The sequence below is a fragment of the Protopterus annectens genome, chromosome 16.part0 (genome assembly GCF_019279795.1).
Source record: "Protopterus annectens isolate FY-2018-M chromosome 16.part0, PAN1.0, whole genome shotgun sequence".
NCBI classification, from domain to species: Eukaryota; Metazoa; Chordata; order Ceratodontiformes; family Protopteridae; genus Protopterus; species Protopterus annectens.
The window spans coordinates 659,377,961-659,392,045 of record NC_056750.1 but is presented as its reverse complement, the minus strand read 5'-3'; the positions used below and the strand labels follow the sequence as shown (position 1 = coordinate 659,392,045).

At 36.9% G+C, this 14,085-nt stretch overlaps 1 protein-coding gene across 2 annotated transcripts in view; it reads right to left on the bottom strand.

The window, feature by feature from the left end:
• The window catches only part of STXBP1 (syntaxin binding protein 1), an 890,876-nt gene extending 880,543 nt beyond the window's left edge, over window positions 1-10,333 (bottom strand). For both annotated transcript variants that reach the window (XM_044058397.1, XM_044058398.1), the window contains exon 1: window positions 10,157-10,333. In XM_044058397.1, the coding sequence (XP_043914332.1) occupies window positions 10,157-10,193 (37 nt within the window). In that variant the 5' untranslated portion in view covers window positions 10,194-10,333. The remainder of the gene's footprint in view (window positions 1-10,156) is intronic.
• Between the last annotated feature and the right edge of the window lie 3,752 nt (window positions 10,334-14,085).

The following is a 14,085-nucleotide window of genomic DNA, read 5'->3' as shown; positions in this document are numbered from 1 at the left end:
AAACATTCTGCCTAGATACTAAGGCCCTTCAGTGGTTTACATCCTACCTGAATGGGAGACAGCAGGCTGTTCTTTGGCAGAACAAACTCTCTAACCTACTACCCAACACCCTTGGAGTACCACCAGGCTCTATAATAGGGTGCCTGCTGTTTTCCATCTTCATTAACGACCTGTATGCTGTCATCCCAAAAATCAGCTGTATCCAATACACAGATGACTTCACTCTGATCTGCTCCGCCACATCTCCAACAGACTTATGGTCTGCTACCCAGTCCACCTTTAACACTATAGAAAACTGGCTTTCTGAACGTCGTTTGATACTAAATCCCCAAAAAAACTAAAATGCTGTTATTCTCACCAACACAAAGGTCTCCTGCTTTTACCTTTACCATAAATGGCAATGATGGCACATTAATCTCCTCTGACCCCTCTACAAAACTAATAGGTGTCATTATAGATAACAATCTAAAATTTGACCTACATGTAAACCAATTGATCAAAACCAGCAATAAAAAACTAGGGTCACTTTACAGAATAAAAGCCTTCCTAACCCCTCCAGCTAAAATTGCCATAGCTCGCTCTCACCTTCTCCCAACACTTCCATACGCATCCCCCTATACTCTCTAATACAAACAAGACTGTACTTAAAAAACTCTCAACCTGCTATAACCACATTATCAGGTTTGCCACTGGGCTGCCTTTTAGGACACATCATTGCATCAATCTTAACCAGCTAGGGTGGCTTGAACTACACAGTCTAATTCAGTATAACCAACTGATCATGGCTTATAAAATCCTTTATAATCCGGATAATACTCCTGCACTTACAAATCTTATCACCCCCATCACAATCCGTGACTGCTTAGCTCCTCTAACAGACTACTAATTCAGACAAGCAAAATTAACAATGCAGCTGGTGACTCTCTCTTTGCAAACTCTGTAGGCAGATCCTGGAACTCACTTCCAGCTGACATTACTTTACTCTCCTCCCTAGGTCACTTTGAAACTAGACTCAAACAACATCTGGCACTAAACTGGCTATGCCATTGTACCATGCCTGGCTAACTCTCTTCTAGACTATGTCAAATCTATTAATCAGCTACTGTTTAATTTATCCCTGGCTTTCACCAGGGTTTAGCTCTAACCTGTGGAACATGTTTATTATTGTTTTCTTATGTACTCTTTGTCAAAATTATAATTGTAACATGTTTTTAAAGTTTCTGTTTACCTGGTGCTTTTCTCCCCGGGCCTCCGCTGAAAATGGATATGCATCCAGTCGAACTATCCCGGTCAACAAATGTGAAATAAATGAATAAATCTGTTATGACCATTTCTGATTATAACATGTGAGACAGGAACAGCTTTTGTTTTGCTGAACTCCACTTTGCGGCATTTTTTTGCATTTAGCCCAAGACTGATTTCAGTACATCAGTTATGTTCATACTTCAGCATGGTTTGTCAGTAATATTCCCACTATTGTACTTTAAATGTTCTCATTCTTTAAACAAAGGCTGAAAACAAGACTGGCAACATACTTCAGTTTCTGGAGCAAGTATTCAGAGAGATCAAAACAACATAGGTGAGAAAAACAGAAGGCACACATTTCTTAGCTGAAAATGTTTAATAAAACTGAGAGCTTTCATCTACATGTATCAACAAGACTTCTTCAAAATACAAAAACTAAAAAAAATCAAGCTATTTAAAAGTCCCTCTCACCATCACATGATCGTAATTAACCAATAAGTAAATAAACATTTAAAAAACCTGTGACAAGTCATTGCTTATATAACAAAAACAATGTCCATTAATAAATTATCAGGGTTACACTAAATACGAACGCAGTTTTAATATACTAATAATAGACATATTGTCATCAAGACCAGGGGGTGTAAAAGAATTCAAGCAAATTTGTCATTTTAGCTCATTGAATTCAATCAAATTCTCCCACGGCCCACCACGAATATCTCTATGAACAATATCCAAACCCCTTAGTATTTATAAGGGGTAAATCCCTTAAACAGTTTTTGGAAAGTGATGACACCTTCTTTATGTCCTACGCAAATAAGAAAAATGGCACTGTTAGGTGTGGTGTTTGTTCGATGTGTAAGTTTGTGTATGAGGCTGATGGGATCTGTATTAATGGTCACCATCTTAGGTCCTCCCATTACTGTAATTGTAACACAAAGGGGTATTACATACGTTGCTTTATGCACTGAATGTTCCTTCTATGTGGGTAAACACAGCAGAGGTTCAGGGACTGGATATACGAACACACTTTGGACATTAGAAACAAGAATGTAATGCTCTGTTTAAGCATATCTCTGAATATCCTACTCACAAGTTTTTGTTTTTTTTGGTTTGGATATTGTTCATAGAAATATCTGTGGTGGGTTGTGGGAGGATTTGATTGAATTCAATGAGCTAAAATGGCAAATTCACTTGCATCCTTTTACACCCCCTGGTGTTGATGACAGTCTGTCTATTATTAGTGTATTAAAACCGCATTCGTATTTAGTGTAACCTTGTTAATTTATTAATGGAAATTGTTTTTGTTATTTAAGCAATGATTCGTCACAGTTTTTTATATCTTTATTTGCTTATTCGTTAAGTAAAGTCATGTGATGGGGAGAGGGACTTTTAAATAGCTTGATTTTTTTTTTTTAGTTTTTGTATTCTGAAGAAGTCTTGTTGATACATACAGACGAAAGTGCTTAATTTTATTAAACATTGTCAGCTAAGAACTGTGTGCCTTCTGTTTTTCCCACCTATACTGTTTGGATTTGGTGTATTGGTTCTTGTTTGTTTGGCATTCAGAGAGATCATCTTTATCATTTTATTACAATGTTCCAGGGTTCTAAAACTAAACTCTTTTCTCATCTTGCCAATATAAAAAGGGCACTGTGTATCTCCTAAGTGATGATGAATTAACAGCCATTAACAGCAGTCTACTCCCATCTGCAAAAATTTAATTACAAAAAGATGTAATTGTTTATGACATAAGCAACCTGCTTTCTCCCTTCTGTTTCACCATTTCATCTCCCTCAAACTAACCTTTGAACCTTTGTCCACCTCTACACAAATTAATACTCACTTCTGCTTCTGTTCTTCATGACCCTTCTCAGCACTTCTCTTTGTTCCCACCATCCAACATACATCTTTTTTGAACCCCCTCGGTGACCCACCATCCATCTCTCCTATCCCAAGTCTCCAACATTCACTTGTTTCAGGATATCATTATTTGTCCTTACCACCCCATCTCTCCTTCCGCTCTCCCTCCCTCAGCCTCCTCACCTTCTTTTTTCCCTACCTCTTAACCCTCAATGTGCAGACCTCATACACCCTTCATACTTCTAGCCTGACAAAATATACCATCAGTTAGGTACATGCTTGGTAAATTACTACCATTAACACAGAGCTGATGTATGCAACATGTTACTGCATTTAAAGTTCACATGATTTCCTTGTAAATACATCCACAATTTTGCAGACATCGAACTTCTGTTCAATAAATTAAAAGAATTTTCTCTCTGTTTTTTTTTTTTTTTTACTAGTTATTGTTCGGGCCAACAGGATTTCTACATGATCTCTTCCATTAAATTTGTTTTAGAGAAACACAGTCCGTGTTTAAATCATATTTTCCTGTCCATCATTAAGCAACACTCCTTCCACAAAGTGAACACATTAAAAAAGGCAAGCAAGCAAGCCCGTTGCAATGCAAGCTGCAGCTGTTAAAACTCATACCTCCCTTACATCTACCAAAAAGCATACCTGCAGTCATGTGAGCAATGCAGCTCTTAGGAAGGTTGACTTAAAATAAAGGACATAACTTATGACAGCAAGTAATGATATTTACAAAGATACATGGATATACAATCGCTGGTAAAGCAGTACTATCTGCTTACCCACACATGCATAAGCTATGACAAAGTACTATTACACACTGGGAGGAAATATGGATATCTCCCAAATATGCAACAAAGTCTACAAGATTATAGGTATTTTTATACTCCTAAGTAGACTCCACAGAATTTTTCCTGTGGTGGACAGCAAATGTTTGAGGTGTGATGGGGAAGAAAGAAATAACTGGGAGCATATTTTCTGGAAGTGTAATGAGATCGCAGAATTTAAAGATGCCCTACAGACTTCTCTGTTGGAGATGCTGGCTGTGCAATTTGGTGTAACTAAGGAAATTATTTTTTTGAGCTGTGATTCAGAATCGGAATTGTCTAGACATACTAAGGCCTTGCTGAGTCTAATTATGATGGCTGCCAAAATAAATTACTAGAAAATGGAAATCACAGTCTAAACCAACTTTACCAAAGGTAGCAAAGACAGTTGCAGAGAGAAAACAACTGGAATTGGGATCTTTCGAAAAGGGTAAGAGAAAATTACATAGGAAAAAATGGGAATTGTGGGAGCAATATATGCAGAGGAGGAAGGAGGTTTAAAAGAAGGCAGGAATTGAATGAGCTATTTAACGGCTGACTAAATATGACTAGATATATTATAAATGATGTGTAACGCTTGCAGGCATTGATGTGTTGGCATGGTTTGTATTGTGTAATGTTTGCAACTAAGAAATAACCTTTACACACAAATAAATGCCACTCTTGTAAAGCAAGGTTAAACAGACATGTGCAGCACAGGCAATGCTGGACACATGCATACTTCATTAGAAAAGCAGTATTACTTAAACACACCTCAGACAAACACACACACAGCCCCACTCCAACACCTCTACATTTCTATGACACATCTAGAAATCCGGACTCATAAATTCAGCACCTCCTTCAACACTTCCTTCAAGTAACTAAATCCAGTAATCACCATGGTGACTCATTATACTGCGCCCACTTAGTGAAACTATGGAACTCCATCCCACCCTGAAATTAAAAAGTGAGCCAAATCAGCACACATTCCTGAATAAGTTAACAACTTACTCTGCCATTAACTGGTCCTTCTCTTGTACCTGTCACCTCATATAAACCTTACAGCTATCCTAAATTCTATACAAATATGTTACACTCAATGGTTCACTCTTTATATAACTTAATACTCCCTCCTCTTTCTCCATTCCCCTTCTTTTCCTACATCTATTACCCTCCAACATCTTTCTACTACCCTTATACTAATTTTTGTACATGTGCTGTACAGTTTAGCATTAATCTCAATTTATTTTTGTTTTATTCTACACTGGTTTTACTTTGATTAATGTGTTCTGCATTTAAGCTTAGAATTTAAATTTATTTCCATTTCATTGCATTACTTATATACTGTGATTTTACTTTGAAGATTTCTCCCCAGTTCACCACTGAAAACGGGCTTTTGCTCAGTCAGTCTATCCTGGTAAATGAATGTAAAATAAAATAAATAAGATTCTGTCTGAGACCAATGATTGTTCCTGCAACTAGTTTTGATCACAAGCTTACTAAAAGAAAGGTCAACTGCAAGCAGTCCACCTTCAGTAATAGGAAGGTTTTACTTGCATAGATTTGCATACAGAAAAACATTTCTACCAGTTTGCACATGCATGCATTTGAGTGGACACACACACGTATATAAAGCAAAGCAGCTAGAACTGCATAAAGAAAATGCACACAAGCATGTACAAAAGGTGTATTAGGTAGCAACACACACACACACACACACACACACACACACACACACACACACACACACACCAGTATAGCTATTCTCAAATATTGAAAGATCAGAGGCATATACCAGCATCAGGTATGCAGAAACATCTTGTACACCTGCACTGAAAAATCTTGTTCATAAACACAGGTATGCATCAGTGTGTGTGTGTGTGTGTGTGTGTGTGTGTGTGTGTATATAAATATATATATGTATATATATATATATATATATATATATATATATATACATAGACACATATAAATCTATGTCACAGTTTCAACTTACCAAGCTCCCTGCATCTCCACACACCCTGCTAATTAAATAAACCAACTCCATGATTGCACTACACTGGAAAAGGGCCACTGTAATGCAATGTCACACAACCACCTACTGCCACCATCTGTTCTATCGTGTCAATGTTTCCCCCCATTGAGATTTTTCAGCTTTGGTTATCTAGTTTCAGTCTTGTGACAGTAGATATTTTGGTGAGTTGACCTTCTTAAGAAGCCCCTAGACACACAGATCTGTGTCACAGGGTTGACTAAGAATATTGACTGTGGCAAGTTCAAGAAGCAAAGACTAATAATCCAAGAAATCATCAAACTGGAATTTCAAAAACTCAGAACACTGACAAATTATTTTGCAGAAGGCAAGTCCTCCTCCATCCCCACATGCCCTGGTAATTAAATATACCAACAGTAGAGAAAGGCAAACCCCAATCCACTCTGTAGTGCAAATCTCACACAACCACCTACTGCCACCATTCACTGTTCTCTTGTGTCGATGTTCCAGCCCACTGAGATTTTTAGGCTTCGATTATCTGGTCTCAGTTTTGTGACAGTAGACATTCTGATAAGTTGACCTTCTTAAGTAGATCCCATACACGGCTTTATGTCACAACCTCAACCTACCAGAATGTTGACTGTCACAATATCAAGACCAAATGATAGACAATCCATGAAATCAGTGAAACGGAACCTTGAAAGCCCAGAACATTGACAACACATTGTTCTCCAGAGGGCAATCCCTACTGTAACCCACTGCCCCTGCTAATTAAATATGCCAGCTCCAAGCCTACACTACAGTGGAGAAAAGAAAAAAATCCTGATCCATGCTGAAGTGCAATCTCTCGCAACCACCTACTGCCAACACCCTTTATTCTACTGTGTCATTATTCTAGCCCATCTAGATTTGCAGGCTTTGATCATCTGTCTTGATCTTGTTACAGTCCATCTTCTCAAGTACACCTCTCAGATACATTTTAGCACACTTAACCTACTGAAATAAATACGTTGCCAATGAACTAACACTTCCACACACACACACACACACTCACACACATACTCCAGTATATCTCCATTGACATATTCTCGAAAAGGTGAATGAGACCATATGTTCCAAAAAGCACATGTTAACTCTACACATGCATATCGGTCACTCATGAAAATTAATACTACCACATTAATCAAAGACAAACTCACATTCCACTGCAGAAGTGGTAAGGAAATCCACAGAATTCCATTAGTCTGCATAAGTGAATAATATAACCCCATGGCATACAACCCAAGAAGCAGTAGTTAGATATAACAGCAACAGCAGTAAAACACACCATCTAACTACAGCACTAGTGAAATAGTGTGACTGGTGATGCAGCACTTGAAAAATAACACACTATAAAATAACTCGCACTGCAATAGAGAGCAAAGCATTGAGGTGCTACTCACATGATATTCCATCTCTACTAAAAATACCTTCACATGCAATTTACTGAAAGTGAACCAGTTATAAGTATTGCTAAACCAATGAGAGAGACACCTGTGCATTGAAGCAGTAATCAAGGTTTCTACAGTGATCTGAGTTTTGTGTACATATACATTAATGACTTAAAAATGCTTAACAGAAGAAAGTGGTACGTGTGTATGTATTAACACAAGTACACCAATTTATCTGTACATGTGTTTTTATATATATATATATATATATATATATATATATATATATATATACTTGCATATGTACATAGATTTTTATGGGGATTTACATGTGTGTTTGTGTGCATAATTGAATATCTCATTAACTAGTATATGAATGCATGTTAATACATTTTCAGTTCATGTCTACATGTCAGGGTACATCTGTGTACAACTAATTACTATCTGACTCTCTGCAGTGTTACTTTACCTGCAGTATAGAATATGTCACAGTTTTACCAGTGCTGGTGTGAATTTGTGGTTAGTTAAGAAATATGAAATGTATTGATCTAGTCTACCACTAATGATTACCAGAAAATGTATGTGAAATTTCTCACAGATCTGCATACATGACATGTCAGAGCTCGAAACTGTGTGTGTGTGTGTGTGTGTCTTTGCTTGCACATATGTGTGTGTGTGTGTGTGTGTGGATACGAGTGCTTGTGTGTGCATTTGTGTGTGTTTGTAGGTACATGTTGGGAATGGGTTTTTATATACCTTGGCCCTATGTAATTGTGTAGGCACTTATGTATTCAAATCGGCTAACAGTAAATTACCATGATCAATAGATGAACATAAATAAAATCAGTACTCAGAAATGTACCATCTAACAAATGTGGCTTTTCTTGTTTTTATTATAAATTTGCACGTCTTTAACAAATGTCAAAAATAAAATCCATTTACAGTGCAAGTGGTTAAGCATACAGTCTAATGCAAATAAAGATGTTCCGTTACAAACATATAAGCTTTTCAGATATACTATTAAAATGCCAAAATCTGTGAACTTAATTTTTTTTGTACTGATATTATGCATTCCAGTTTCAATACTTTAAAGGGAATTTAATTTAAAAAATTCTAATTAAATGACTACTGTGCTAACATTTTAAAACAGCTTGCTTCATTCATCAGCTAAACCCACCACAATTACTGCAACCTGTACTATCACAGGGAGTGTAATCTGGGAATTATTACAGCTAAATATAGCCACTATGGCCGGACATGTAGTGGATTTTGCACAGGTAAGCAATACTGAGTGCACAGTACTTTGTCTTTGGTCATGATATACTACGCCCTCTATGATACATTATATGAAAACATCATTTAAATAGCATAATAAAGTCAAACTAAATGTCTACCGTTAAAAGTATTTTAAATAAATCTGTAATACATTCCTGACTAGCTGTTAGCCATTCATTACATGAACATTTTAAACTAATTTTTTTAAATCACTGACGTTTTTAGATGTCAAAATGAGACATATATTTTGGAAATACAGAAGTAATCTGCAAAGCTATAGATGACAAAATGCAAACATATTCATTAGCAAAAAGATTTCACTAATGCTAATAGCATTTTTTCTTTTTCTCTTTTGCATAATTACGACATTTACTAGGTAAAGAATTATATTTTCCTGCTGTCTGTACTTCACTCATTACAAAATATGAAAAAATCTTGAGGATGTTCGTGGGAGGAAATCTGTGTACAAAGTAAGCTCAATGGTTTAATAAGTGTATACCCAGAAATAACTGTAGTCCCATCCATGCATATAACTGAAAAAAATCGTATGTGGAAGTCCACTCTGAAGTAGGAAATTCACGGCGTTATGCAAAATGTCATACCAGTTGAACAGAATGAGACGATCATACTAAACACCGCCGATATGCATGCTTTAGTTTTACTGCACACTGGTAACAAAATACTACTGTCACCGTCAGCTACAAAATGCACACCGTAAATCTATCATGTAAACGGTACACTTTGCATTGTCTTTAATGGATCTGCAGTCTGCTGTTTTTCTCTTCAGTCTCCGAGGGCCTATCAGGCTTGGAAAAGGCTATCCACCCTTCTGTGCCATCTGCATCTCTAACTGCTCAAGCTGCACAGAAAAGGTAGCAATACATCGAACCGATTCTTGTACATAGTACAGAGATAGTGAAAAAACGACAGAAACGTCTGCTGTTACCGCAGCATCTTCCAGCATAGCAAGAACCTAAATCAATGTCCATACCTCCCCCCCACCCAGCAGTATCACATCCTGCCTCCCAGATGATGGATGACGTGAGAAGCTCTCCGCAAAGAGGAAGACTCTCACCCATTCTGCACCACCTCTCCACCCACTTAGATCCAACATCCTACTCAGGTCAGTGCAATAATCATATAAATTAAGCTTAGAAACGCAAATCTGCGCCAGGTGACAACATGATCAGCTAGTTACAACTCAACACCACTCTACGATCCCCATCACACCAGAACCTTCCAGCCTTTCTCCTTCCTCTGTCTGTAAAAATGGGCGTTTCATACAATCCATCCCTATCAAAACCGAGTGGATAATGCATCTGCAGGGCAGCCAGCTGCAAAGCCCCCACCCCAACCCCCATCCCGCAGTACTGACAGTTTGCATACGCTACCCATTCCCAAGCTGCACTGACTCTCACTGTATGCAGGTTTACCTCTCCAAAGCTTAGCTAAAGAAATGGTATGAAGAATTAAAATGTAAGGTGATGAGCTAGATTTCACGAGGGAAAACGGACAATGCAATTGCTTACTTTCTCCCACTACGGCTTTCAGTCCGATCGGTGCCATTCTGTCCTGCGGCTTGTATTTTTCCCGTCTCTGAGGGTCTCAGGATCTACTTCCCTCTGTATTTGTGATTATATTTTTGTTCCAGACTGGATGCAGCTCCTCACGCTATCCTAACGCTCAGCTGACTGCGGGTGGAGAGTGCATCTCTGGCGTCAACGTCACGAGTCCGTTCACCAATCACTGCGCCGGGAAGGACTAGTGGTAGACACCCCCTCCCAATCCCTGCACTACCCCTGGCAGCTGTCTGCAGACCGTTTTCTGCTCATAACGGGTTTTAATTCCTTGATGGGTTCCATTTATACCTTGGGTTACTACATGTTCTAGTTTCAGTAGCACAATCTAAATCCATGTAATTGTGTCCTGCTGAAACTCCTTATATATGGCAAATATCCAGGTATTGTAGTAGAAATTATTGCCTTATATTGCAGAGAGATAAACTAGTCAATATGAAGCATTTTAAGTCGCCAAATGAATTTTAGTTAAAAAGAAAGAATCAGTAATCTTTCACATACCTCTCAACCTCACAGCACAAAAAAATCTGGACAAAGCCAGACAAAGTGAAGGGACAAAGGCCCAAAAAATAGGGACATATTTTAAATATTGCACCTATAAACTTAGAAAGTTGATAGAATAAAAGATTTGGCATAATTATATATTTTCTGAAGGGTAGGAAGTCTGAAACTCAAATTGTCTGTCATTATTTAATATTATTTAGTGACTTCAATCCTCAATGATTTGCCCAAAAAACATACATTTTGTGAGGACCAGACTAAAAATAAGAGGCAACAATCTGGACAGTTGAGTGGTATGCTATTTCATTTGTGAATTGTTGTGCAGAATAGTTAATTTTAGTTACAAACACCTATGTCAGCCTAAAAGGAGGTAACACTGTTTATCCCCTCTCACCACTCACACGATTTAAGTAGGTCTTGTATAAAATTTTCAACAGTCATTAATTAGCTGCAGTCTATAACATTTGTATTTAGGAGAGATGTTAGAAATGTAGTTCAGCAACTGAAAAAAAAAGTTAACTTTCCAAGGCACAACATTCTAATACACAGGACATTAATTAAGAATCTTACAAAAAAATCCTCTGTAAAATAGATGTAAAATCATCAGTTGTAAGTAATAATAATCCAGTATATTCAGCATTGAATCTCTGTTGAATGGAGTATGACAGAAACAGGAATACATTCCAACAAGTATGATGGAGATTATAAACTGATAGAAAGTAATACAAGGTAGGCTAGTATAACAGTAATTATGAGTTGATGAAAAGCAGTGATAGGATGGGTTGAGAGTAGATGTTGTAGAATGACGGTAAGTGATGAATGAATGGATTTTGGTAGATAACAGGTAGGAGAGATGTCTTGTATATAGGGGTAGTAATAGGGAGAGTAAGAGTGGGAGGTAATGTAGAAGATTATTAGGTAGAGGACTGGCTGGTGTAAATAAGAGTGGAATGTATTTTGAAGAAAATTACTTTAGGGATGTAGGTGTGGTAGGATACATTGGAGGAAGTTAATATTGGGTAGAAATAGTATGCATGTAGAATTGCAATTAAAATGAGATGGAAGAGATGAAGTGGGATCTAATTTCGATGTTAGAGGTAATGGTATATAGACTTTGAGATTGGATGATTTGTTCAGGGGGTTGTACTTAGGACCGTAGAGGTGGAAGATATGCTGTTTGTGGTCCCTTCACCCTATGTGTAAAGAACATAAGTATATAAATGTAAAAAAGAGGAGTACGAAAGAATATGGGGGTAGGGTACAGGACTGAATGGAGCTCTACCCAAAGTAACTGTCTTGCAAAAAAAATCAGTTTGTGAAAAAAAACACTTGATGTTAGAATAGCAGGAATAACTACAGTGAAGAAAAGCCCAGTTGTCAGTAAATCTCTGTTTCCTTTTGATATGGCTAAGATCGTTTTGCTTCATGGCAGGCTATTCTGAGGACTAAGGATGAGTACAATCAAGAACAATAAAACTTATGGGGAAAATCCTAAGAGAATGTATTCCTAGTCCCAGTAAAGCACTTAGTAGGAAGAATGTGTTTTAAGATAGCGACCCTCCAAACATATTTGCAGTAACATTTTGTGTGCTATGCATTGTCCTCATCATTGTGTCTGATAATTGCTACCATGTTTCAGTATTTGAAAGATATAACAGCAGATTATCTGGGTTATGCTTGGGAGCAAACTTCAAAGATCTTTCAGTGAAGGAGTATTAGAATAAATGGGAAAGGTTTCCTAACACTCTAAGTGCATAAACATGACAGCAAATGCAATGTTTTTGGCAGCTTTTCATTATAATTTATTTACTGAACCATTACAACTCAACATACACTACTGTGGTGTGATGTATCAAGGGAGTATAAGGAGGCACTTCAGTTTTGAGACTGGCTAATCCAACACAGTCTTCTACACTCTGTTTTACCTTCTTGGTCATAAAAAATGCTTCACAGATAATCAAATAAACAGTCCAAAAAATGCTATGGTTGTGCCTTCCAAGAACAAATTCAAATTTATATTCAGTGGAAATTTATTGCAAATAAATAAATAAATCACAAGAGTTAAACTCTTTCGTTCTACTCTATTAACAACTTCATCAGAACTACGTACACGGAGTCCTTTTTGTTTTAAATAACCAGTGTAATCATGTGACAAAAACCTCTCAAAGCCATTTTTAAAGAGAAAGTCACCTAAAAAAATGCTAAAATATCAGAACTTGCTGGTTAAAATTCAAAAATTATAAGAATATAAAAAACTTCTTGTGACATTCAAATACATCCATAGTAAAAAAAAAAAAAAACAGTTCATAAGTAGTCAGTTGTAGACAATAAGTTTGAAGTTGTGTGCCTTTAATTGTAAGACACTGTTAACAGAAATGCATTCATTTAACCCTGGGATCTGGGAGACATTTAATAACAACCGCTAATGCAATTCATGGTATTCCAGCTTTTTCTCTCAAATTCCATGTCTATCAGAAATCTGCACCTTTTCCAAAATAAAAAAAACCAAAAACTTTTTAAAGTTAGTACACACCTTTTAATGTTTACTTAGGGCATTTTTCTGTCCCCCCTTTTTATTGCGTAGATGTTTTCAAAATTCTGGTCTGTAATGCACTCTTAGTTTTCCCCCTACATAAAATACAGGGCATGTAAAGCAAGGTGCAAGGTAAACTATCCCCTTGTTGTACAGTTGTATCTACAGATGCAAAATAAAGTTTTTGAAAACATGGGATGATGATGTTTATATTGTCATGACTAAACCCACATTGCAAGCCGGCCCCACACTTCTACATCTATGTGTTTTTGTCAGTGTTGTCTATCAGTTCACTGGTCCCTTTTCCTAATAATGATTTAATATTTGTACTGTGTTTAAAGACAAAAATTGGGGATTCACCTGGGTTTTGAATTACACCAATGGGACCAAACACACTTGACCAATTTTTGCAGAAAATCTTCACCTCACTTGTACCGTGGTTAAATGTCAGGATCATCGCATTAGATTGTTTGTTGTTCCCAGTGTTGTTTAATACCCCAAACTCAGAAAAACTTGAATAGTCTAAAATTGATTTGCAATTGGTAGTTGTTCCTGAGACCACTTCACTGACTATGTTAAACATAAAGTAAAAATACTTGACTGCCTTTCAAAATGTATGTATGTGGCCACTGACGCCTTAGGCTTACTCAGAGAAAAATAGAGTGATTTTTCTGGCTATTATTACTGCCCACATATTATTTAATCATTTTATTCATTGCAACCTACAAATGACTGCTAAATAAATGTTGTACACTAACTTCTGATACCCTAGGCTTACTGCACCTTGTTTTTAGTGGAGTGTTTTTTTTTCCTACATATTTAATTTTAAAAAACAAAGATTGCTGTC